Source organism: Anguilla rostrata, chromosome 8 (genome assembly GCF_018555375.3).
Source record: "Anguilla rostrata isolate EN2019 chromosome 8, ASM1855537v3, whole genome shotgun sequence".
Lineage (NCBI taxonomy): Eukaryota > Metazoa > Chordata > Actinopteri > Anguilliformes > Anguillidae > Anguilla > Anguilla rostrata.
The window spans coordinates 33,108,133-33,133,744 of record NC_057940.1 but is presented as its reverse complement, the minus strand read 5'-3'; the positions used below and the strand labels follow the sequence as shown (position 1 = coordinate 33,133,744).

The following is a 25,612-nucleotide window of genomic DNA, read 5'->3' as shown; positions in this document are numbered from 1 at the left end:
CATTTGAGTTGGCATTCGGTTACGGTTACGGTCGTTTTAACGGTGTCCCGCGCGTCTCTCCCCCCCCCCCCCCTCTCCGCAGACACGCTCTCGGTGTGCAGCAACGACGCCATCCCGCCCACCTCGGGGGGCACGCTGCAGCCGGGCCACGGGATGGGGTCCCAGAGCTCGCCGGGGCCCAAGCGCCCGGGCAACACGCTGCGCAAGTGGCTGACCAGCCCCGTGCGCCGGCTGAGCAGCGGCAAGGCCGACGGCCACGTCAAGAAGCTGGCCAGCAAGCAGAAGAAGAGCCGCGACGTGCGCAAGAGCGCCGACGCCGGCTCCCAGAAGGACTCGGACGACAGCGCCGCCACGCCCCAGGACGAGACCGTGGAGGAGGTGCGCCCGCCCGTCTGTCCGCCGTCTGTCTGTCTGCTGTCTCCTCTGTCTGTGCATCTGTCTTTCTCTCTCGTTCCCTTCTTTTAAGTATGATATCGGTCTTGTGGCTTTTTGAAAAGTCTTTTCAGATGAGCTCATGGCAAGTATTCAGACTGTGCTACTGAGTAGGAGTGTGATGGTGGTGTCATGGATCTCTACAGCAAATGGTGATCCATGATACAAGCATTACACACCTACTCGTTTGTACTGCTTTAGGTTAGTTTGTGTTTTTATGGGCTGTTGGAATTGAGGACACTGAATGATCCACTTTATACTGTAAAATTGGTCTGTGGAAAGTCTTATGGTAAGTTCAGAGAAAACTTGCAAAGTTAAGTTATAAAAGAGTTTTAAAAATGCTGAAGTAATTCAGAGCGTGAGTTGGCAACCTCAACATGCCGCGGGGTGTTAGTCGTCTTTTGATCCAAGTCTGCTGAGCTCTGATTGGTCTTCCAGACCTATGTTTATCTCAGCAGATCTCCACAGTCAATCAGGTGTGGGGAGGCGGGGCTTTACTGCAGGGATAACACAGTAACACTGGTTACGGAGAAAAGGGGAGGGGCTGAGCCCCACATTCCCCCCCCGCCCCCCCCCCCCAGTCCCTCCCGCCCCTTTGCTGTGAGCGGGGCGGGTGAGTGGTGCTGTGCGAACACTGATCAGGCTCCTTAATTGCAGCCTTTCATGTTCCATCACGCACATCCCCACTGCGTACAGGGGCTTTGCACCGGGAGAGACCACCAAAACGCAGCACTGTGGAGCTCTCACAGCTGTGCCTCACCACGTTAAGCAGAGTTAGCTGTGTTAAGGGCAGGGGCAGCATGTCAGTCTGTTGATTTGGACACTGTTGTTTATTTTTCATTTGCTCTCCGGACGGCCTTATCCAAATTATAGCTTCCATTGTAGCATCCATTTATGTAGCTGGACACCAGAGCTGAGCTGTTCAGATGTGGTGCCTTGTTCAAGGGCACAGTCGTTGTGGTCTCGTCTGATTCAAACCCGCAACCTGCTGGTTAACAGGGTACCTCCAGGGGAGCTTCTGATGTTAATCCAATGGGTTACTGAGACTTTCATTTTTATTCGGCATCAGGAGTAAACAAGTGGGCGCAATAAGTTTAAACTAAATTAGCCTAAAATACTTGCCGTACACACCACAATACACTTTCCTTTGACGTTCATACCAGTCTGGTTAAACGTGTTTCCTGCACTACACTAGTTCTGCATGCAGCTGCTTTAGCATGTTAGTATTGGGTCACAGAAAATGAACGTATGTGCTGAGTGGGTGTCAGTCTCAGAAACCCGTGTGATTATGGGGGCGGAGCTGAGCTCTTGCGCTGACTCCGCCCCTTCCCGACCCCACGCTGTGTCCCACAGAGGGTGCGGAACGAGGGCCTGAGCAGCGGGACGCTCTCCAAGTCCTCCTCGTCCGGGATGCAGAGCTGCGGGGAGGAGGAGGGGGAGGAGGGGGCCGACTCCGTGCCCCTGCCGCCCCCCATGGCCATCCAGCAGCACAGCCTGCTGCAGCCCGATGCCCAGGACGACAAGGTGAGGGGGCGTGGCGCGGCGGGCGGGGTAGGGGGAGGGGAGGGGAGGGACCTGCTCCTCTGTCCTGCTCTAGGAGGGATGTAGAGGCGCTCTCTGTCTGTTTCCCACACTGTGGGGTGATCACTAATCATCTCAAATCAGATCCCTGTACGCACACAATCTTTCTGAAATATACACTGTTGAATCATGACCTTCCTGTCAAATCAGTCATTTTAAAATCAGACCAAGCCTAATAAATGATTAATTCCAATTTATTTTAACTAGAAAAGAATTATATGAAGACATGTAATGTAAAGATATTATATATTATTTGCTGATGGAATTTAGAACTCAAATTTGGATTTGAGCTCATAATAACCAGCAGACATAACAGACCTCCTCGAGCTGGACTGTGGGGTCACTGTCATGTGGAGTATTCTGAGAGTGAGTGGGACCTGTAGTATTACAGCCAGCTGGGCTGGTCACGGCCTAGTTTTGCTCATGATTACACCCCGAATGTCTTTAAACGTAGCGTTAAACCATACAGTACACACGCAGCTTAGTCTATACTGCATTTAATAATGTACAGCATCTGCAAACTGATTCATATACAGTACACACGCAGCTTAGTCTATACTGCACTTAATAATGTACAGCATCTGTAAACGGATTCATATACAGTACACACGCAGCTTAGTCTATACTGCACTTAATAATGTACAGCATCTGCAAACGGATTCATATACAGTACACACGCAGCTTAGTCTATACTGCATTTAATAATGTACAGCATCTGCAAACTGATTCATATACAGTACACACGCAGCTTAGTCTATAATGCATTTAATAATGTACAGCATCTGCAAACTGATTCATATACAGTACACACGCAGCTTAGTCTATCCTGCATTTAATAATGTACAGCATCTGCAAACTGATTCATATACAGTACACACGCAGCTTAGTCTATACTGCATTTAATAATGTACAGCATCTGCAAACTGATTCATATACAGTACACACGCAGCTTAGCCTATACTGCTTTTAATAATGTACAGCATCTGTAAACGGATTCATATACAGTACACACGCAGCTTAGCCTATACTGCTTTTAATAATGTACAGCATCTGCAAACTGATTCATATACAGTACACACGCAGCTTAGCCTATACTGCTTTTAATAATGTACAGCATCTGCAAACTGATTCATATACAGTACACACGCAGCTTAGTCTATACTGCATTTAATAATGTACAGCATCTGCAAACGGATTCATATACAGTACACACGCAGCTTAGTCTATACTGCATTTAATAATGTACAGCATCTGTAAACGGATTCATATACAGTACACACGCAGCTTAGTCTATACTGCATTTAATAATGTACAGCATCTGCAAACTGATTCATATACAGTACACACGCAGCTTAGTCTATACTGCACTTAATAATGTACAGCATCTGCAAACGGATTCATATACAGTACACACGCAGCTTAGTCTGTACTGCATTTAATAATGTACAGCATCTGCAAACTGATTCATATACAGTACACACGCAGCTTAGTCTATACTGCACTTAATAATGTACAGCATCTGCAAACTGATTCATATACAGTACACACGCAGCTTAGTCTATACTGCATTTAATAATGTACAGCATCTGCAAACTGATTCATATACAGTACACACGCAGCTTAGTCTATCCTGCATTTAATAATGTACAGCATCTGCAAACTGATTCATATACAGTACACACGCAGCTTAGTCTATACTGCACTTAATAATGTACAGCATCTGCAAACTGATTCATATACAGTACACACGCAGCTTAGTCTATCCTGCATTTAATAATGTACAGCATCTGCAAACTGATTCATATACAGTACACACGCAGCTTAGTCTGTACTGCATTTAATAATGTACAGCATCTGCAAACTGATTCATATACAGTACACACGCAGCTTAGTCTATCCTGCATTTAATAATGTACAGCATCTGCAAACTGATTCATATACAGTACACACGCAGCTTAGTCTATACTGCACTTAATAATGTACAGCATCTGCAAACTGATTCATATACAGTACACACGCAGCTTAGTCTATACTGCATTTAATAATGTACAGCATCTGCAAACTGATTCATATACAGTACACACGCAGCTTAGTCTATACTGCATTTAATAATGCACAGCATCTGTAAACGGATTCATATACAGTACACACGCAGCTTAGTCTATACTGCATTTAATAATGTACAGCATCTGTAAACGGATTCATATACAGTACTTTCGTAAGTGTGGGTTAAACGTATGAAAGCGTAGGAAAACAAACGTAGACGGTTTTAATGACAGGGGGATGAGCGTCGCTCTGGGAAGGAGATGTGTGTAGGAGGCGGAGGTCGCAAACTTTAATTTATTCCTTTGTTCTTCACCTCGCAGAGCGACTTATTCGCCTTACGACTGGTTCTAACGGGTCCTCTGTGTTCTTTTCCTTTCTGGCTTTGTTCTGAAAACCCATCCTTTCTTTTTTTACGATTTAAAATCTCAGTTTTTGTTTTCCTAAATAAATTTAAAACAAACACACACAACCTGCATTGTTCTCATTTCAGCCAGTTCTCATAATTGCTGAACTAATTTAGAAGTATTTTGGGGTGACTGCGATTACATCATGCATTGAATTGCGCCGCCCCGCACCGCCCCGCACCGTGCCACCGTTTCCAAACGTGGGCATGTAGCGCTGCAGCGAAGGGGCTTTGTGTGACACATTTACTTCTGCTGAGGAGAAGCTCTTTTGTGTAGCCTAAATTAGGCCGGTTCGCATTATCGGACCTCTTCCTTGTTAAATGCCGGCTGGCGCCATATCGTAGCTTTGCGGGTTCTCCCGCCGTGTCGAATGTGTTGCCCATCGCTCCGTGCTAATTCTCCGGGCCCCTGCGGCATCCTTGACGTGCTCTCGAATGCAATGAAATGAATGAAGTAAGGTTGCAATCACCCTGCCAGTCAAGTTCCTGTAACACTAATTTCTTTGTTTTCTCTTTCGTTCTGTTCTTTGCTGTACTGTTTGCCATAGCATTACGTTGATTTATGTCCCGTCTTTGTTTTATCTCAGTTCCCATACCTCTCCATATGACTCCTCCCCCTCTCTGGCCTTGCTCCTCCCACTTTTGTTTTCCTTTTTTTCTTTTCTTTTTTTTTCCCCCTCAGTAACAGTTAAATTTTCTCATTCATAAAAAAGAACGCAGTCAACATTTTTTTTTTTTAGTTTCTAACAGCTTCGTTTGAATAAGTTTGGCTAAAATCCCTCCCCTGTAGTAACTCTGACTAAAGAAAGCTCCCTGTTCCGTAGCGTGTCCCTAAGGGTTTGGCAGCTCTCAGCTCTCTGGGACTGCCGTCCGCCCTCTTTTGATTTGTCTCATTGAGAAAAATAAAAAAGAAAAACTTTTCCAGTGCATTTTCTGCAGCCACGTTCCTTCAAACACGTTACTGATCAGACTTGCCCAAAGCCCCCCCCCGCCCCCCCCCCTCGCCTAACGCGGTTCCAGAGGATTCTACGGCACATGCTGCGCGTGTGCGGCGGTCACGCTGCTATCAGCCATGTGCCCGCCAATCACTCTGAGGCCCCTCCCACCCCACCAAGCCCCTCCCCCCACCCCCTGTGCGTTGACTACCATTATCCATGCAAGCCTGTAATTGGCCTCTAATAGCTGGCGCGGCCAGAGACCACACCAATACCTTCTAATTTGGGGGAAATTTGGATTGGCTGGAAGTCACAGCAATGGTGAGATTTTCTGCAAAATTCTGCGTATTTGTCATGGACTGTATTGATAAGTGCTCTGCATTTCCCACGGTTCCTCTAAGACCTGACTACATTCTTTAGAGCCTCTGTTGCAGTAATGTAAAATGGCCTTTTTTAGCAAGCGAATTTGGTATTTAAAGGAAATTTTCGTATCAAATCCTATGCTTATTTCTTTTTGTCTCACTTTTTGTTTAACCTTATTATTTGTACTGCTGTTTGCTTATAAAATGCTTCTTCATGTGTAGTATTTAATCTAATGGCAAGGTTTTATGTGGGCAAAAACTCCTGTGATGCCCAAAACAAAGATAATTAAAACTAAATCTTAGCATACTGATATTAGCCTACGTGCTACCGAGGTTAAACGTACCATATAATCCTGTCTTATCCAGTATTAATACCCCCCACCTCATGCAGATCTGGTGGGCTCTTATAGGTTGCCACAGTATAGTATTTTTGCAGTCCAACACAATGTCAGGTAATTTCCACATTTGTCATTTTCCACCTCTTCCAAGGCCATGTCTCTGCATCATTTTAAACATTTAGTCCCATTAGTGTCACACGAGCTGCTGTTGATTGTTGTTTTCTGTTTTTAAATAGAGTGTAAATATCTTCTTCAGCTCCGCAGCCCTCTCTGGTAGTCATAATGAACCCCGTAGTCATTAATGGATGTGTAGAGATGTTGAAGGTCCGGTGGAATGCCTGTCCGCAGGCGCTCACCGCTCTGTCTCTGTTTGCGCCGTGCAGACGTCCTCCCGACTGTCCGTCCGCCCGTCCAGCTCAGAGACGCCCAGCGCCGCCGAGCTGGTCAGCGCCATCGAGGAGCTCGTCAAGAGCAAGATGGTAAGAGCCCAGGGAATTTAGTCTGCCGGTCCTCCAACCAGCAGGGGGAGACACCGCGGGGGAAACGGCGATGCACACATACTCATGCTCTCTCTGTCTCTCTCTCCCCCCTCCCCTCGCCCCACCCCCAGGCCCTGGAGGACCGCCCCAGCTCGCTCTCAGTGGAGCAGGGTGACAGCAGCAGCCCCTCCTTCAACCCGTCCGATAACTCGCTCCTGTCCTCCTCCTCCCCCATCGACGAGATGGAGGAGCGCAAGACGGGCTTCCTGAAGAGACGACAGTAAGGGCCTGCTCTCCTCCCTCTCTCCCCGTCTCTGTGTTTGCCCCGGCACAGAGAGTACAAACATTCACAGACTACTCATTCATTCAAGCTTCATTTGTGATTCATGTAAAAATACTCCAGTTTCAGTCATGTTCCTGTTTCCCGAGATAGTAAGGATAGTAAACATAGTGAACGGTATTGCTGTGCTCATGGTGTCTTGTGTAAATCTCGTGGGTAACTGGACTGGTTTTTAACATGGCTGCCGTTTCTCTCTTGTCTCCTCAGCTACATACTTCTGGAGCTGGTGGAGTCGGAGAGGGACTATGTGAGGGACCTGGGTTTGGTGGTGGAGGTGAGTACAGTGTGTTCTGACTGTTAGCCCTGCTTTTGCAGCAGATGGGTTGTAAATGCTAAATTATATTTTAAATGTAGATGTGGACTAAACTTGAACATTGAGGCCCATTACTGCGGTATGATGTCAGAGGCTTTAGCTTGCAAGTTGTGTGTTTTCAGTCTTCAGTTGTTTTAAGTGAACTTTATAGCATGAGAACCTACAGCAGAGGACATCAGGGTTAGCATCAGCAGCTGCAGAAATGCAGTAAGCCTTAAGGCTGTTTTAGATTGCAGCTACAGGAGGGCATAAGCTAATGTGGGGCTGTGCTCCTGGGGTCCTTCGGAGCCTGCCATTGGTCAGCCCCGCCCGCCCACCCGCTGAGCTCCGCCCTCTCTGTTCCAGGGCTACATGGCTCGCATGAAGGACGACGGCATGCTGGACGACATGAAGGGCAAGGACAAAATCGTCTTCGGCAACATCCACCAGATCTACGACTGGCACAAAGAGTAAGTGCAGCTGACCGTCCGCGGAAAACACACATTACATGTGAGGACCACACAGCAGGATGAGCAGGAGCACTGATCTAGGGTCAGTTCTGACTTTTCACTCGTAATTGAGGAGGTTATGGCTCGGACAGGAAACCTGACCCCAGGTTAGCCCTCGGCTAATGCTTCATGAATGATAGCCCAGACGTAGCGTGCGCTGTGGCACGTGTACCAGTGTGATGTCACGGACGGTGAATGACGGCGAATGTTCTCTCCATCGCAGTTTCTTCCTGGGAGAGTTGGAGAAGTGCCTTGAGGATCCTGACAGGCTGGCTCCCCTGTTCGTCAAACACGTGAGTTACTTCTCTCGCTCAGCACTAGTAAAACACCTATTATCTGGTTATTAATGGAGCTACTTCTATGGAATCTGTCTGTGATAGTGCCATCCTAGGCTCCTCCAATGGGGTCCACATCTAGTAGCTTTGCCCTAAGCCTCTAAATTGGGGTGTTAAACTGTAATGCAGGGCATGAAATGAACTTTTTCACCCCCTGGCCAGAGTGGCTTGTGGATTTGAAAAATTTTGAACATTTTATCAGGCATATTGCCTTTTACAGTATAACGCAGCCTGGTTAGTTACCTGCCAAAGTGGCTGCTCCAGTGGATAATCTTACCAGATACGCTCTAAATGAGATGCCCTGGTGAGGCTGCACTGTCGCAGTGCGCTGCGCTGGTCTGGTGTGACCCGAGCTCTTCTTTCTCCTGCAGGAGCGGAGGCTGCACATGTACATCGTCTACTGCCAGAACAAGCCCAAATCGGAGCACGTGGTCTCCGAGTACATCGACACTTACTTCGAGGTAAGAGCGCGCCAGGGCACGGCACTGCACTGCCTCTCACTGCCTCTCACTGCGCTGCCTCTCACTGCGCTGCCTCTCACTGCACTGCCTCTCACTGCCTCTCACTGCGCTGCCTCTCACTGCGCTGCCTCTCACTGCGCTGCCTCTCACTGCTGTGCCTGTCCAGCTTTTGCCAGGCTGTCTTACGTACGGAAACGCAGTGTGAAGATGTGTCTCTTAAAAATACCTTAATTATGGGTGGCACCGCTAGCTGACAGTTGGCGCTCTACCAGGTGTGGGATTGAGTATTGTTATTCAGACATCGCACCTTGAGGGCTGTAATGAATTGCCTCAATCTGTATTTGGACACACCGTAATTAGCAGTGAAATCCATAGGGTTTCCTGTAATTTTCCAATAAGTTTGTGCATGAATGCAGATCTCTTGGCTGCAGATCATAATTGCACAGCAAGCCTGGAGTGTCGCTCTGTCTTTTAGGAAATATAGGGTGTTTATTATTTTAATCTTACATTCTGTAAGACATGGAATGTAACTAAACTCTGATTAAAGTGATACAAGTTTCCTGTGTAAGGTTACACCAGTGTCTTTACTGATGGGGTAGTGTTTCAGTCCCTTGTTAAAGGAAGCGATGGCTCAGCGGAGCATGCTGGGTTTGGACCTGCTGTCCTCCCGGGTAAATTAGTGCCCTGGCGCCGTGCCCTCGGCTGGCTGCGGAGCGCGGGCTGGCGTTTGCGGGTCCGTGCCCAATCCGCTCTCCCTCCTCTTTCAGGACCTGAAGCAGCGTCTGGGCCACCGGCTGCAGATCACTGATCTCCTCATCAAACCCGTGCAGAGAATCATGAAGTACCAGCTCCTGCTGAAGGTCAGTAGGGGGCGCCGTCGCTGCCTTTTACAGGTCACCAGTGGAGAGTTCTCTAGACAGCCTGGTTACTGCCTTCTCTCTTGCTATGGTCCAGAGTTCATTTGAAGGATTCCTGTGATGGAACATTTATTTTCAACTATCAACTATTGTCTTGCTTGACAAAAAAAGTAAAAAACACTATGTATTATTCTAAAATCACATTTACTTTCACTCAACAATTTTGTATATTTGACTTGTATTGATTTGTTTAGATGTGGTACTGTCCTAGTTCTCCTAGTCCATCCCATTTGAGGGTAAAAGTGAACCATCACGTTACGTTGCATCCATTTAGCAGACGCTCTCATCTTGAGCGACCTGTGAAATGAAGCATGTGGGCCTCAGTAGGCTTGTCAGGGCACCAGTGCCTTCACACATGGGGGAGTGTTATTACATCCAACACTTCAAGCACTGCTCCTGTGATTTTCACGGATTCTTTTATTTCAGGATTTCCTAAAATACTCCAAAAAGGCAGGGGTGGATTCGCCTGAGCTGGAGGTGAGTGGTCCTCTTTTTGTGCTGTTTAATATTCCTGGGAAGATTATTAGTGTTAGAGGGGAGGCTTTAGATTTGGCTACGTTCTGGTGTCCATAGCTGCATGATTGTGGTTTTATTGAGTCCGTCTTCTGAAGTATCTCTGTAGAATGAAAGGTTTTAATCAGGCATCATTCTCAGAAAAAAGTATTCATTGTCCCTCTCGCGCATTGTCCCCATTTATATTCAGATCATCTCTCTCCCTGTGTGTGTTGCAGAAAGCGGTGGAGGTCATGTGCATTGTACCAAAAAGATGCAACGATATGATGAATGTGGGCCGACTCCAAGGGTTCGACGTAAGGCACCTTCGAATACAACAGCATAATCAGGCAGTGTTGAGCAGTATAATCAGGCAGTATTGAGTTGGTGTAATGAGACTGCAGGGCACCATATTGCCCTTAGAGAAGGTGTGCATGTGTCTGCTTGCTTCCTGTACTTAAGGGAATAGATGTAGTTGGTCAGTACTGAGTTGTGTCAGTAGTGTGATTGCTAGTGTGTAATGCCGGCATTCAGGAGTGCCTGTGTGTGAGTCCCCGGTTTCAGAGTGCTGTCCTCTTCCCTCCTCTCCTCCCCATCCCCTCCTCTCACCCCCTCTCCTCTCCCCTCCTCTCACCCCCTCTCCTCTCCCCTCCTCTCACCCCCTCTCCTCTCCCCTCCTCTCACCTCCTCTCCGCTCCTTCCTTCCTCTCCGCTCCTCTCCGCTCCTCTTCCCTCCTCTCCTCCTCATCCCCTCCTCTCACCCCTCTCCTCTCCCTCCTCTCACCTCCTCTCCTCTCCCCTCCTCTCACCTCCTCTCCGCTCCTCTTCCCTCCTCTCCTCCCCATCCCCTCCTCTCGCCTCCTCTCCTCTCCTCTCACCTCCTCTCGCCTCCTCTCCTCTCGCCTCCTCTTCCTCCCTCCTCTCACCTCCTCTCCCCCCTCTCCTCCCCATCCCCTCCTCTCACCTCCTCTCCGCTCCCCTCCTCTCCCCTCCTCTCCTCTCCCCTCTCCTCTCCAGGGTAAGATTGTAGCCCAGGGTCGGCTGCTCCTGCAGGACACCTTCTTGGTGGGGGACCACGATGGCGGACCCCTGTCCCGGATGAAGGAGCGGCGAGTCTTCCTCTTCGAGCAGATCGTCATCTTCAGCGAGCTCCTCGACAAGAAGAGGGGCTTCTCCATGCCTGGCTTCCTCTACAAAAACAGCATCAAGGTACAGGAAAGTGGGGCCCCATCACCATCTGTTAAATATATTTATATATAAATATATTTAACAGACTGTTAAATATCGATATAGTAGATATTCTCAGCATAACTATCTAAATACTAGGACAGTGATGGCATTTGACCCCTGACCCTTGACCCCCTGTTTCCCCGCCCGTAGGTGAGCTGCCTGGGCCTGGAGGACAGCGTGGACGGCGACCCCTGCAAGTTCGCCCTGACCTCCAGGATCTCCAACGGAAGCACAGAGACCTTCATCCTGCACTCCACACACCCGGGCGTGCGGCAGGTGTGGGTGCTGCAGATCAGCCAGATCCTGGAGAGCCAGCGCAACTTCCTCAACGGTACGGCCCTCCCCTGCCCCGCCCCTGCCCCGCCGCCATCTACAGACCACCTCCCACTTACGGTTTCATTACTTTTCCTGCTTGGCAAGTAGTGCCATTCGATTTCTTGTGATGAAATTCTTGGAGTGTGTTTATGTATTATTACCCACACAGTAGATTTTGTTGTTTTGTCAATATAGAACATTTAAGACATCACTGGATATGTAGTTTGTGACTAATGTGAAATGGTTATCACCAGTATTGCTGAACATTTTCAGTAAATATCCCCCCTCACTCACTCTCTCTCTCGCTCTCTCTCCCCCCCCCCTTTCTCTCTCACTCTCTCTCTCTCTCTCTCTCTCTCTCTCTCTGCAGCGTTGACATCTCCCATTGAGTACCAGCGGAACCACGTCGGGGCGGGCGGGGCGAGTGGTGCTCCTGGCCCCAGCAGCAGCATGCCGGTGGGCGTGGCCCCGGGAGGAAACGCCCCCGCGGGCTCCCGGTCCCGCCCCTCGCGCATCCCCCAGCCCTCCCGCCTCCCCCAGCCCCTCCGCCACCACTCCCCCGCCCTGGGCTCCGGCGCCCCCGACCCCGAGGGCCCGGACAAGATGTCAGGTACGTCGTCCCGCCCCGCCCACAGCCACGCCCCCTCGCAGGCCCCGCCCGCCGCCGACCCGGCCCCGCAGGCAAGGGTGCTGGAGAGCCCGCGCGGGCGCAAGCTGTCCGCCCCGCCCGAGGGCGGCCCGAAGGAGGACCCCCACCCCCACCCCCCGACCCCGGCATCGGCCCCGCCCGTCCCCCGGGCCACCGTGGGCCCGCTCAGCCTGGGCAAGCCCCGCGCCGGGACGGTGTCCCCGCTGGCCTCGCCCCTGGCCGCGCCCGCCTTCGGCAAAGAGCCCTTCCCCCCGGGCAGCCCGGCGCAGAAGGGCGCCCCCTTCTGGAGCTCCGTCCCGGCGTCGCCGGCCAGCCGGCCCGGCTCCTTCACCTTCCCCGCCGAGACGGACGGCTCTCTCAGCCGCCAGAGCCAGCGCCACTCCACCCACAGCAAGGACGCCGACCGCATGAGCACCTGCTCCTCCGCCAGCGAGCAGTCAGTGCAGTCCACCCACAGCAACGGGGTAAGGGCCTACTAACCCTGCCCGCGGACCGCCGCCCGGCCTGCCCGACTTCTGCCATCAGGCTTCTACTAACCGCTACCAGCTCCGCCTCCGAGCTCCGCCTCCGAGCCCGTAACCCAGCGCTACTAACTCTAACGGCCCCGCGGTTACCGGCCTCTGCCCTCTCCTCCGCTCTCTTCCGCCGGCCCGCCTCGGGGCCGCTGCTCACCGCCCTGTCTCCTAACTCCCGGCCTGTCACGCCTTCTGAAGCTGCGACAGCCGAGACTAACACTAACTCTGCGCCTGAGCACCGTCCTCTGCTTCCCGGTCTCCTGCGCTTCACTCTGTGGGCTGGCGTGAGTCTGTGGGGCTTCTCTTCATTAACTCTCTCACTCTGAGGTCCTCTGGGCGAGCTCGTACCTTCCTGCTGGGTGTGATTCCAACCACGGGTTTTTTTGTGTGGACTTGCTCGAAGCCGGGCCTGCTCTGTTCGATGTCGTTGCTCCGCCCACTTTTTCCCCTCTGGCTTCGTCTGCCCCGCCCCCTCTTGCCGTAGAATGCGTGTGACTGGCTGCCTGGGAGCGGTGGTTTCGCCTCCGACCAATGACGGCTCTCCTCCCGTCAAGTCGTGCCAGCGTGGCACAACAGCGACCTGAACCGAGCTTCCCTCCGCGGCTAAACTCCGCCCCCCAAAATGGCGCACCACATCCTTCCGATTCCACCTCTTTCCTTCCTGTCAGGAGGACTGCTTTGGCGCTGGGCTTTCCTAAGGGTCGAGAGGATAAAAATAACACAAACCTCTTAAATATGCAGATGTCGGGCTTGTCCTCTCCAGAGGATCCTTTCTGGAGCAGGCCTCAGCTAGCGCACCGTGCAGAATGCTCAGTGCGCTCTCTTTAAACAGGCTAGCAGGTGTATGTGTATTGGACTGAGTTTTATTTACAGGCAGCCTCTGGCCAGTTTCCCCTGTTGCAGATAGCTTGTTGTTCCTGGGGTGAGGCGTTCCGAGTTTTAATTGGCGCCTCGGAGCCGAGTCAGACAGATGGTCCAGATGGCGACGGGGAACGTTGGCTTGATCTCTGCTGTTGAATCTGCGTGAACTTGGCATCCGGCGAGGAGAGAGCTTGTTTTTCCAGAGGCGCCTCCGATTGCCGATAGCCTGATGTGGATTAGTTTCCACAGATCAGTGAGAGTTAAAATGCACTGTAGCAAACCAGCGGTCTGTGTCCCCAAGTAGAGACTTGGGGTAGCATATTGGGGACCTGGACTAATGTAGGCAGCACGGAGACTCCTGTTGCATTTGACTAACATGGGACTCCTCACCCCTTTGGAGTCAATGTAGTGCACTAATATAATACCCCTGTCTCCTGTAGTCAGTGCAGCAGTCTAACGTAGTATTTCTGTCCCCTCTAAAGTTAGTGTAGTGCATTAACATAGTACTGCTGTCCCCTATAGAGTCAGTAGTGTGCACTTATGTGAGCCTATGGAGTCAGTGTAGTGCACTTTTGTGAGACTCCTATCCCCTGTAGCCAGTGTAGTGCACTTATGTGAGACTCATGTCCCCTGCAGAGTCAGTGCAGAGGATTAAAGTGAGAGGTGTGTGCTCTTGGTCGCCCCCTGCAGAGTGAAAGCAGCAGCAGCAGCAACATCTCCACCATGCTAGTGACGCAGGACTACGTGGCGGTGAAGGAGGATGAGATCAACGTGTACCAGGGCGAGGTGGTGCAGATTCTGGCCAGCAACCAGCAGAACATGTTTCTGGTGTTCCGCGCCGCCAACGAGCAGAGCCCGGCCGCCGAGGGCTGGATCCCCGGCTTCGTGCTGGGCCACACTTCCGCCATCATCCCCGATGCCCCAGAGGGAACCATCAAGTAAGGAGCCGCCGTCCCCGGGGGGAAGGCATTCCCCGAGCGCTAGCCTCTGAGCTGTGCTGAGGTTGTTAGATATCTCTCCAGTGGGTCTAGAATTTTCTAATGCATCTGTGGACATCTTAAGTATCTTCTGTTGATGCTGTAGCTAAATTTATTTAGCTTTTGAAATGGTTTTTGAAAGGGTTTTTTTTTAAGAAAAAACTATAATCTGTCCTCTTTGGAGCAGAAAATCCTCATCTTGGCACACATCACTGCGCATCAGGAAGAAGTCGGAAAAAAGAGACAAGGAGAGTAAGAAGGACAGCAAGCTAGAAAACGGTTACAGGAAGTCCCGTGAAGGCTTAGCCAATAAGGTTTCTGTAAAGGTATGTTGAGCCCTCTCTCAAAAGCGGAGGCACAGGATGCTCGGTCGATCGTAATTATTGGGAATCTAATTCGGTTGTTCTTTTGTTTTTTTTTTTCCAGCTTCTAAATCCCAACTACATTTACGATGGTAAGCTTTCATGTCTTCCTTAAAACATTTGTTCTGGTAGAAATGCATTCCTGTGGGCTGTGACATCAGCACAGTTCCCTGAGTGTGTTGTGAAAGCGGCGCACTGTCTCTCTTACCCCCGCCCTAGTTCCCCCCGAGTTCCTCGTGCCCCTGAGTGACGTCACCTGCGACAACGGCGAGAGCGTCACGCTCCGGTGCAAGGTCTGCGGCCGCCCCAGAGCCGTCGTCACGTGGAAGGGGCCCGACCAAAATACTCTGAGCAACAACGGCCACTTCAGCATCGCCTACAGGTAGGGCTTCCACACCGCTGGCTGGGTAATGACATCTGTGGCTGATCAAACACAGCGTACTCAACTTTCTAACGCACGTTTTGAGTAGCTGACCTACAGGTACCCCTCTGGATAAAACATGACGTCCCTGCTCTCTCACGGGCTTTGATCTAAGTGAGGAGCATCTTAGGATGACAGTTCATGTTTGGTTACGACTGGTCCTGTAGCAACAGGGCTTTATAGAGCTTTGCTTGAAAACAGTGCTGCTTTATCTTAATGGCTGAATCCTGAAAATCCAGGTAAAATATCCTCTCTGAGGTGAATAAATGATGCATTTCTGACTGAATCCTGCTCTCCCCCCACAGCGACACAGGAGAGGCTACCCTCCGAATCGTGGGCGCGTCCGCGGAGGACGACGGCATGTACACCTGCGTCGCCACCAACGACGTGGGCACGGTGTCCTCCTCCGCCTGTCTCAGAGTATTAGGTGAGTCACAGATCGCTGGTCTGTAGCTATGGGCTGGGCTGGGCTGAGGAAGAGACATTGAATTTTGGGTGTCCATTTTACACTGAAGACGTGAGAGGGATAATGGGCTCTATTATGTACTGCTGAAGTTGTATGTACAGTGATGGTTCTTTTATTCTGTTGCTTTGTTGCTGTAGCACCCTCTAGTGGACAGATCACATGAGAATCAGAAAGACGCATCTTCGCAACAGAATTCAATGTGACCACATTGTGTTGTTTACTTTAAGTTTGAATGACAAATTTACACCAGAGCTCCCTCTCTCAGTTGCCTGTGAAGTGTTTTCTTGCAGCTGTAAAAACCCATAGCATAAACTTGTTATGTAAAGTGCTTTGATGCTAATGCATTTCGTCCACTTTAATTTCTGATTCATTTTTTTCTCTGGATGTTTTTTTAATGTAAGAGTACTGCAGTGCTTGTGCTAGTTCTACTATGTTTAAAAGTGATGTAAAGTGTTATGTGGGCCACAGCTGGGCCTTCTGAGAATTTCTGGCTGAATTTTACTGAAACATTTTCTGTTTTATTTTTGCAGGCACCTCCAGTGATGGGCTCAAAGTCACCTGGAAGGACAACTTTGATTCCTTCTACTCAGAGGTGGCAGAGCTGGGCAGGTAACAGAGCAGCACATGAATAACCATCATAACTGCACTTCAGCTCTTTACCTGACATCCATGATGGCCTCTGTAGACTCCTGTATATAGACCTAGGTACCGCGTGAATGCAGATACAGGTGTATTAGAGTGGGTGAGCATGTAGCGACCATTCTACCTGTGTTTTTGGGGGTTCAGTTAGGTTTCTATGGTGACTGGCTCAGATGCTGTACCAGATCGTGCTGTCAGAGGGGTGAATGTTGGGGTTGATGGTGGTGGTGGTATTAATGAATGGCTTCCCCTGCAGGGGCCGTTTCTCTGTGGTGAAGCGGTGCGAGCAGCGGGGGACCAAGCGCACGGTGGCGGCCAAGCTGGTCAATAAGAAGCTGCTGAAGCGCGATCAGGTGACCCAGGAGCTGAGCATCCTACAGCGCCTGCAGCACCCCCACCTGGTGGGCCTGCTGGACACCTTCGAAACGGCCGCCAGCTACGTGCTCATCCTGGAGATGTAGGTGCACGAGGCCTGGCCGCCCCAGCATACACACACACACACACATGTGCACACACGTACACATACGCACACACGCACACACACACACCACACAGGCACACACCCAAGCATGTGCATACATGTGTAAAGGGACTGGACTTTTGCATCCGCAGGGCTGACCAAGGCCGTCTGCTGGACTACATAGTCAGCTGGGGAAACCTCACTGAAGAGAAAGTGGCCATCTACCTGCGGGAGATTCTAGAAGCTTTACAGTACCTGCATAACTGCAGAATAGCCCACTTGGACTTGAAGGTAGGAGGGGATTTGGATCTCCCAGAAGGCTAAAACCCAGAATGATCCAATTTATCAATCCATGTAGCATATTATATTATCCATTTTATATCGGGGTATCCATATTTATCAATTTGAGGTATTTATATTTACCAACGGATTCATTGCATTGTCATATAATTACAGATTTTAGATTGAACTGAAACTTTTATTGACTTACAGTACCTTTGTACTGAAATACGGTCTTGGCGATACACCGCAACAATAATAACCGAATGCAGTAACGATCCTCGCCACCATGTGGTGTACTGTCATTTTTTTCCATCTTTTTTCTTTAATTATACCTAGTGGAATAGTAAACCTCTAAACTTCAGAGGCTGTGTGAAATGCTCCCGGGGTGAAAATGTCACCATTTATCTGTTGGTTGTTGCCAATCAGTAGCCATGTAGTACAGCTTCCATTGATCATGTGACATGTTCTTTGTCAGTCATGGAAGCTGCAGGGCCTTGCTCCCGAATTGTGTATTTTTTGACTGCAGTTGTTGCTCTTTAGTGTTGTGTGTGTGTTGTGTGTCCTCTAGCCCAGGAGTACACTAACCTCTCCTCCTGTGTGTAACCCCCCAGCCTGAGAACCTGTTGGTGGATCAGTCGTCCGCCCAGCCCACGGTGAAGCTGGCGGACTTCGGGGAGGCGGTGCAGCTGAACAGCACGCACCACATCCACCCGCTCCTGGGCAGCCCCGAGTTCGCCGCCCCCGAGCTGGTCCTGGGCGAGCCGGCGGCGCTGGCCTCCGACCTGTGGGGGCTGGGCGTGGTGACGTACGTCATCCTGAGCGGGGCGTCGCCCTTCCTGGACGAGAGCGTGGAGGAGACCTGCCTCAACATCTGCCGGCTGGACTTCAGCTTCCCGGAGGACTACTTCCAGGGCGTCAGCCAGGCCGCGCGGGACTTTGTGCGGCTCCTGCTGCGGGCCGACCCGGCCCGCCGGCCCACCGCCGCCGCCTGCCTGCACGAGCCCTGGCTCCAGCCCAGCGGGGGGCGCCGTAGCGCAGAGTGCCTGGACACATCCCGACTCATCTCCTTCATCGACCGGCGCAAACACCAGAACGATGTTCGGCCCATCGGCGGCATCAAGGCCTTCCTGCACAGTAGGCTCCTGCCCAGGGTCTAAATCTGGGAGGAGATGCACACACAAAAAAAAAGAAAGGAAGAAAAAAAATTAAGATGATCTCATTCTCTTTCACCTGCCAATGGAAAAATCGAGGAGCTGCTCCGGTCCTCGGCCAATCAAATAATAAAAAAAACTTGAGGAGCCCTGCTCTCCTCTGCCAATCCAAACTCGAGGAATCCTGCGGTCCTCGGTCGTTTTTGCTGCTGAATGCTTTTAAATTAGATTCAAACAAAAAATAATAAACCAACCCGATATTATAATAAGTAATTGATTTAGCCGCGTTAATGTTCCCCATCTTTGTACGGAAAGCCTATCTGCACAAGGAAGCAGAACTTTTTTAACGAAAAAAAAAAAAAGTGACGCGAACGAAACGTGCGTGACGGACAGCGCATGCTTTTTTTGCCCGAGCCAGAGAGAGCAAGCAGTTGTTTTGACAGTATTCAATTCAGGTGCTCGGACCGAACAGAGGAAATTTGACAGTTTTAAAGAGAAATCCGTTTCTTAAAGAACAATGTATAGGAATGAAAAAAACCATGAAGAAACAAAGTCTTTGTCCACTTTTCAAGAACATGTTTAAAAATGGAGCAAACACAAAGTACTTAATGAAAAACAAACCAAGGCTCCACCCACTTCTGAACCCTTGGGACACAACATAGGACAGAATAGTCACCAAAACCTTGATTTAAACAGTAAACATCCAATGACTGCTTGGTTGAAACATTTCAAACTCAAAATGGAGCTTTTTCGATTGCCTCGCTTATTTATTCTAATGAATCATGAAACAAGTAACAATACAGATTTTAACTGCTGCAAGTCCAAACACCGTTAAAACAACAAAAAAACGAAAAAAAAAAAACATTTTTGCTTTTACTAGAACAAATTGTGTTGCTCAGATTAAGATGTATAAGCCTTACTTTGTAAATAGACTGTATCTGCCTTCCGTTGCTATCCATTTGAAAAGATGGCTCGTGACAAGAGGCGGGCCTTGAGGCAGGAAAAGCGATACCTGCCATTAAGGAAAGAGGCCAGAAGGCAGCATAGCTTTTCAGTGGCAGCACAGAATGCCAATCACATGGCAAAGGAAGACGATATACTGTAAATGCACTCATTGTATGTTATGTTTTTAATTCATATCATGTGCAATGTTGCGGCTTTAACATTTTATGCAACTATTTATGAAGACATCTGTTGTACCTGTAATAAATATATAGAAAAGCACGTACTTGGTACTGCAAGTTCTGCTGTTATTTGTGTTTCTTTGACACTGTGTCCTTTAGTTCAGTATTATTTCAGTGAAGCCCGGGAGTCTATTTGACGGGTGGTGAAAACCACCTCTATCGCATGGCACTTATGACTTTTGTTTTCACTTTTAAAAATAAATTAGTTACCACAGTACACCAAAGTTGTCCTAGCTTTACAGAAACTCCTGTTCCCCTTTTGATTTGTAATACTTTACGGACCTAAATTATAAATACCACCGCAAGCCTAAAGGAAATGTCGTTTACTTTTGTTTACCGTTTCTGTATTTATTGTGTTTTTGCAAATAAGATTAGTGGCAACATTTTTATATGTGGCTATTTTGAGCTAGACACAGTTCGGTGATTGGTATGGAATCTCCGCTGGTTTTATGTAGGCTGTTTTTTTTTTTTTTTTTTTTTTTTGGGGAGCAGTCTTCCTCTTGCAACGGCGTAGTGGATGTTTTAGAGGAGGAAAATGTCACCGTATTAAATTGTGTTATTTATATGATTTAAAATAGAAAATATACCGCGATCATGTTGGGTGTCCCCTCGGTGGTAAACCCTGCCCTCGATCCCCTACAATTGGCTAAAGACGTTGGCCTGCTAGTACTAATTTTAATTCCGATGTGCGCGGTCGATGTCGACTGCTGCTTTTTGTTTAAATCGCGACCCCTCTTGCGCGTAGTCCTAAATCAGTTATTTACACTTTGAATTTGATCCGGTTGTATAAGTGCACGTTAAGTAGAAGTGTTGTGGAGTTAAGAGAAGTGAGCCCGGGTTTATTTTCTCAGCCAGAGAGGGGAGAGAGCGGTGGGTCCATATGTACAGTCCCATATCATGTCCCTTCTTTATTTATTCATCATTGTAAAAGTGTACAGAAACCGACAAAATGCGGGAACTCTGACTGGATGTGTTTCTGTTCCAACCTCATCGTATTTTATATATATGTGTATTATCATTTTAAATGTTTTTATTTGAATTATTTTTTACTTTTGCATGTATATTTCTTTGTACAGAAACCATAAGTGTTTACACGATATGTGCTGTAAATATTTTTATTTTGCCATCAGTTATTTTGAGATTAAACATATGGAACGTGATAATCGCCTTTTTCTCATTTGTTTCATTGTGTTCCGTTTTCCGTCTTCTCCCTCGTCCCCAATCGGGTTATTCTGAGCGTTTCTGGTCGAGGGCGTGGTTTTCCGCAGTTGCTCGAGAGTCTGAATCTGAGCCGTCGATCGGCTTTTTCCATTGAAATGGTGCCATTTGTCATAACTCATACCCTTTACTATCGGGAGCGTTTCGCTTTTAACTGGTTAAAAATAACCCCCTGTTATCAATCCAGTGTGAATACAAACGAGAATCTTCTCACTTAACTGCTGTGATAAGCTTTTGTTATGCCAATAATGTTCATTGTAATACTGTGCAGTGCTGCTGAATAGTGCATATGTGGGCTTTCTTGCTGTAGGACACATCATTGACACCCAAAGAAAGGCACAAGGGAAAGCTAGGTTATTGGATGAATATTTAAAACGATGCACATGAGTTGTCAACTCTATACACAACATTTAGTCTGCATCTTTTTTTATTGCTGGTAACATTCTCGGTTTTGCTAAATGCATTGTAGGTTGCTTTTTGTATCGATTTTGTTTCGATTTCTCCGCATAAATCCATTATAGTGAATGGCTGCTGTTCTATCAACCACACTCCCTAGCTTCTTAAGCCTCACACGTGCATGCCTGCAGCAATCAGGATTACGCTTTATGTACTGATGCTTGTTCGTGTTCAATATACAGTCTTTGGTTCAATGTCTTGAGTATCTAAATTCCTGAATCCTGCTAGAATGGTTGTACAAATATTCTACCACTAGATGGCAGTGTCTGCGCTTGTCAAACGAATCCGCCTCTAATTAATTACTGGCGTAGACCTATGCTAACTGCACCGTTAATTATCTTTCCTACAGATTCTTCGTTGCTAACAGATTCGAACCTGTTCAACTCGAGCATCTCTGTTGACTTAAGCAGTTCTCACCTACTCCCAGAAATGTAATCAAGGTCCTGATTCTATGTTTGGGAACAACTTTACAAACAAGTTTTAAATGAAGTGGGCTTATGGTGGGGATGGCATGTGTGTTTGTAAAACTAAATAAAAAAACAAAATATAGTAATAGAATAATGGTAATAATAATGGTGTACTGAGTTAATGTCCCTTGCTGCCAGCAGGACACATGAAAAATAGTGAATATGAACATTACATTTTAATAGTTTCAGTGTTAGGTTACTCATTTTAAGTCGGTTGAAAATATTAAATGTGTATTCCCAGAAATAAATAAAACGCTAATGTCATGAACTTTTAGAAACCATGTGACAGCCGAAAACGCATAAAAAAATAAACAAAATCTCCTGGGTGTAATTATACACTGTTAATGCAGCATTTTTACAAAGCTCAATGAATGCTTAACCTACACACCCTAGTCCCCTCTGTATCAAAGCAGACTATCCATTTTATCTGAGATGTTCACAAGCTGCAGCGGTCATTTTTGGTACTTGGGAGGTTTCCGGGCGATTTCTTCTCAAACCGCGTTAGAGTATGTCATCCCCATGGCACGCCTTCACAAATCACTTAGCCAGATCCAGCTTTCCAAGAAACTCTCTTTTCCAGAATTAAAATGTCAAGCCAAAGTGTCAGGGCACGTCGTTCAGCCAGATACGGTCGTCACCAGAGAGCAGTGGGGAGCGCGCCATTTTTCCTCCTCTCTAATTTATCGCATCCTGTCCTTTTCCATTTTTTTCTTTGTCAGGAAAGTTCACACCTATCTAATTTCATCATTCAGTTCTCTTCTGCTTTCATTGTGGATGAGGTGATCTGTGAAATCTATTTCTTATTGCGTTCTAATTCATTTTCTGTGCTTCGCTGTGACTGATTAAAGTTACGTAACGTTCATGGCAACGGCTTCTCTGAACGTTGTGTTCTGAGCAGGAACAGGAACAGATTCTGATTGCGCTCCTAAACAGAACATTCTCCCCCCCCCCAACTGTTATGCGCATGTGTTTATTTTAGTTTCTTAAAAGCTGAAGCACACTTGGACAATGAACAGGGTGCTCTGTGGGGAAAGAGGAGGATGTTGTCAGCAGTCGCTGATTGCCCATCATAACCTTCATGGTGAAGAATGAGCGGGAAAAGCACAGAGTTCACAGAGCAGAGTTAAATTAGCGGGGTCCTGGTCTTCGGTAGGCCCAGACCCCAGCAGAGCAGGCTACTCCCTCTGCTCCTTTAAGGGCAGGGTTCGAGCAATGTGCGTCAGGGAATCGCGCTTGTGAAGACGAGAGGAAGCTGCTTTGGGATGTACCTTATTTAAACCTGCTTTGGAGTCCATTTTCTTGTTTACACCACAAACCCCTGAATGTCCCGAGTAGCCTATCATTGTAAATATGGCCCATACTGAAGGTCAGAAATTTCTGTGTCTTAAAAATCTGCACACACCGCACATCAAAAACAGATTTAACATCTACAGGCTTAACTGAATCGTGCGCAGAACTGTCGGGGGAATTTACACATCAAAAGTGAAATATGGCGATATGGAAGACTCCAGAAATGTATCTGTACATTTAAGGTCAGGACAGCGTGATCGTGTCCAAAGCTTGTGCTTTTGGAACAGGAAGTCTGGAGGTGGGGTGGGGACGCAAAGCTGGACAGACTGGGAAAAAACATAAAGCAGGTTAACATAAAGCAGGCATGCAGGATATTCCATCTGCTGACCATACACTCTCCTGCAGTCTGAAGAAACGTGACTGGTTAAAGGCCGGTGGTGTTGCTGTAGTGTTTTAATGCAAAGCTGCCATCTGATGACACAGAACCCTCATCCCTAGTCAGGACATTGAAGATCTATACTTGAAACGTCTTAAAAGCACATCCTATCAAGGGGCCGCCATAGTGAAGCATGGGAACTGAGACTAAGAAGCATGCCAGCTGAGCAGAGGAGGCTGGGTAATCAGGACAGCTGGTGCATGCAGTCAGTCACCAGAGAGAAGTGGAGAACATTAACTTTATGGATGGGAAGCAGGAAGGGAGTCGCATGACCGGAGAACACTGGTACAGTACATACTCCAAAATTTAGCCAGAATCCATCTGCACGGTCTTCAAGCTCTGGACAGTTAAACAGAAATTCTCAGTACGGTTTGGGCCCATGTGTACAGTGAGCAGTTACTGGTTCGTTTTGGCACACAGTTCTGTCTAAGCCCGCGCGTTCGGGTTCGGCGGTTCGAGGCGTCGGAAGGCGGGGACGTCCGAGCCGGTCGTCCGGCCGGGCCGAAGCCGGGGTGGGCCCCCGAGGCCTCGCCGTGGAGACGGAGAGACGGAACGCGCCTCCCTCCGCGGTGCAGCTCCGCGGACCTGAGAGCCCCGCTACGTTTACGCAAGGCTATGTAAGAGCTTGGCCCGCGGACTCCCTCCAGCTGTGCTCCCTGGCACAGCTCTGCGGCGGGTTCTTGGCGGCGCCGCGCGATCCCGCCGCTGGCTTCCAGGAGTCTGTTTGTCAGGCCGGGCCGCTGATGGGGCTCCCTCACATTTTCCACTGACCGTGCCACCGGCACTCGGGAGAATTCCATTCCCAGTGCAGCGCGAACGCGGAGCACGCAGCGGCGTGGCACGGATCTGAAAAGAGCCGGACTCCGTCGGAAGATTCTGGATTCTACTCCCCGCTGAGAGTCTACCGTTGGTCCTCTCAGCAAGGTAGCCTGTATGTATATGCAGCCCTACCGATGGACTGTGCCTAAAATGCAGGAAAATTTGGAGTGCATTACCCACGGTGAGGGCAGTCACCCGAGCGCTAAATAACATCACCAGATGAATCCTCTGTCACAGCCTGTCAGGTCCAAGTAGAGGCCCCCCAAAATGAGATGAAGTGCCTAAAGAGGTTAATGGCCGCTCTCTTTCACAGGAGCCCTGCGAAAGAGCTTCCTGACAAATGGTGGAAACGTCTGGCCGTCCCCGCCGCTCTCGTCCCGCGCTAGGCGCCGATGTCTGTCGCTCGGCGTCGGAGAGCGAGAACATTTTGTTCCCGGACGGCGTGAGGGCTGAGGAAGAGCTCTGAAGGGCCCTCGGGCCCCTGACCACGCCGCGGCCCAGCTCTGTAAACACTGCACAGATAAGTGAGAGGGACTGGAAACATCGCTCTGTGTGACAGGGAAGCAGTAACTGTCATAACTGGCCGCGGCAGGGGGCAGCAGGCGGCGGTGGGGCTGGGGGTGGGGGGGGGAGACGTCCCGGCCCAGCAGGAGGCCCCCACTACAGGACAAGTTGCGTAACGGAACCAGAGGTTCTGTTGGGATGGCCGCGCTGCACAGTAGGGTCAGCAAAGCCAAAGGAAGCTTCTGGAAGCTTGTGTCAATCAACGTTATGCACCAGTGATCTGTAATTTGGATCGGTGGCATTCCCGAAGGGATGTGGGTGAGAGTGTGGATGTCACAGGGCAAGGCAAGCGCTCTCGAAATGTGTTTTTTTAGGCCAGTTTGGTTCACACTGTTTTTGAAAGGAGCCCGGGGGACACCTTATCTGCAAATCTCAGAAGTGCTCATCACATCCTCCTGGAAGGTTTGGATTTGCAACAAAAGGAGGAAGTTCCCCGTCTGGGACACCCAGAAAAGATTGCTTCCTCTCCTTGGGAAAGCAGCAGAAAATAGGCGAATAGGAAGCCCTAAAAGCTTGATAAATCAGGCATGTTATTGTTGGTTATTGTTGCCGATTTTCACCTCTCACCCGTAAATGTGGCTTCCTCGGACCCCACACTGATTGAAAGCCGTTCGCCACGGTTTACAACTCCTGTAAAAACAAGAGCTTTATCGTGACTGAAAGGTCTCGGTGATTGAGGCGGGAGGAAAAAAAGAAAGCGCACACGCATTCAGAAGGCTCTCTTGGTCGTGCTGCATATTACGTTTCACGACATCAATTTGCTAAGCAGGAACCGGTACCAGGGCCATGTCTAACTCGTTCTATAAGCCATTTATATAGCTGCATTTGGATTTATGGCACTAATTAAAGCTGGCCTGACGGAGGGTGCATCAGCCCTGGATTCAAACCCGCCAACCCCCAGATACTTGGGCTGAAAGCCCAACACTTC

At 49.0% G+C, this 25,612-nt stretch overlaps 1 protein-coding gene across 3 annotated transcripts in view; it reads left to right on the top strand.

Moving 5' to 3' along the window:
• trioa (trio Rho guanine nucleotide exchange factor a) overlaps positions 1-20,597 on the top strand; it is a 125,039-nt gene extending 104,442 nt beyond the window's left edge. For 2 of the 3 annotated variants that reach the window (XM_064347777.1, XM_064347779.1), the window contains 23 exons: positions 83-378; positions 1,786-1,956; positions 6,481-6,576; positions 6,708-6,856; positions 7,124-7,190; positions 7,575-7,678; positions 7,941-8,010; positions 8,424-8,513; positions 9,281-9,373; positions 9,857-9,907; positions 10,162-10,239; positions 10,940-11,131; positions 11,303-11,483; positions 11,838-12,580; positions 14,183-14,430; positions 14,657-14,795; positions 14,896-14,923; positions 15,051-15,213; positions 15,558-15,679; positions 16,249-16,327; positions 16,614-16,814; positions 16,970-17,108; positions 17,711-20,597. In XM_064347777.1, the coding sequence (XP_064203847.1) occupies positions 83-378; positions 1,786-1,956; positions 6,481-6,576; positions 6,708-6,856; positions 7,124-7,190; positions 7,575-7,678; positions 7,941-8,010; positions 8,424-8,513; positions 9,281-9,373; positions 9,857-9,907; positions 10,162-10,239; positions 10,940-11,131; positions 11,303-11,483; positions 11,838-12,580; positions 14,183-14,430; positions 14,657-14,795; positions 14,896-14,923; positions 15,051-15,213; positions 15,558-15,679; positions 16,249-16,327; positions 16,614-16,814; positions 16,970-17,108; positions 17,711-18,256 (4,046 nt within the window). In that variant the 3' untranslated portion in view covers positions 18,257-20,597. Of the gene's footprint in view, positions 1-82; positions 379-1,785; positions 1,957-6,480; positions 6,577-6,707; positions 6,857-7,123; positions 7,191-7,574; positions 7,679-7,940; positions 8,011-8,423; positions 8,514-9,280; positions 9,374-9,856; positions 9,908-10,161; positions 10,240-10,939; positions 11,132-11,302; positions 11,484-11,837; positions 12,581-14,182; positions 14,431-14,656; positions 14,796-14,895; positions 14,924-15,050; positions 15,214-15,557; positions 15,680-16,248; positions 16,328-16,613; positions 16,815-16,969; positions 17,109-17,710 lie in introns of those variants that run through there. The other variant, XM_064347780.1, reaches the window with a different exon arrangement.
• The last annotated feature ends 5,015 nt before the right edge of the window (positions 20,598-25,612 follow it).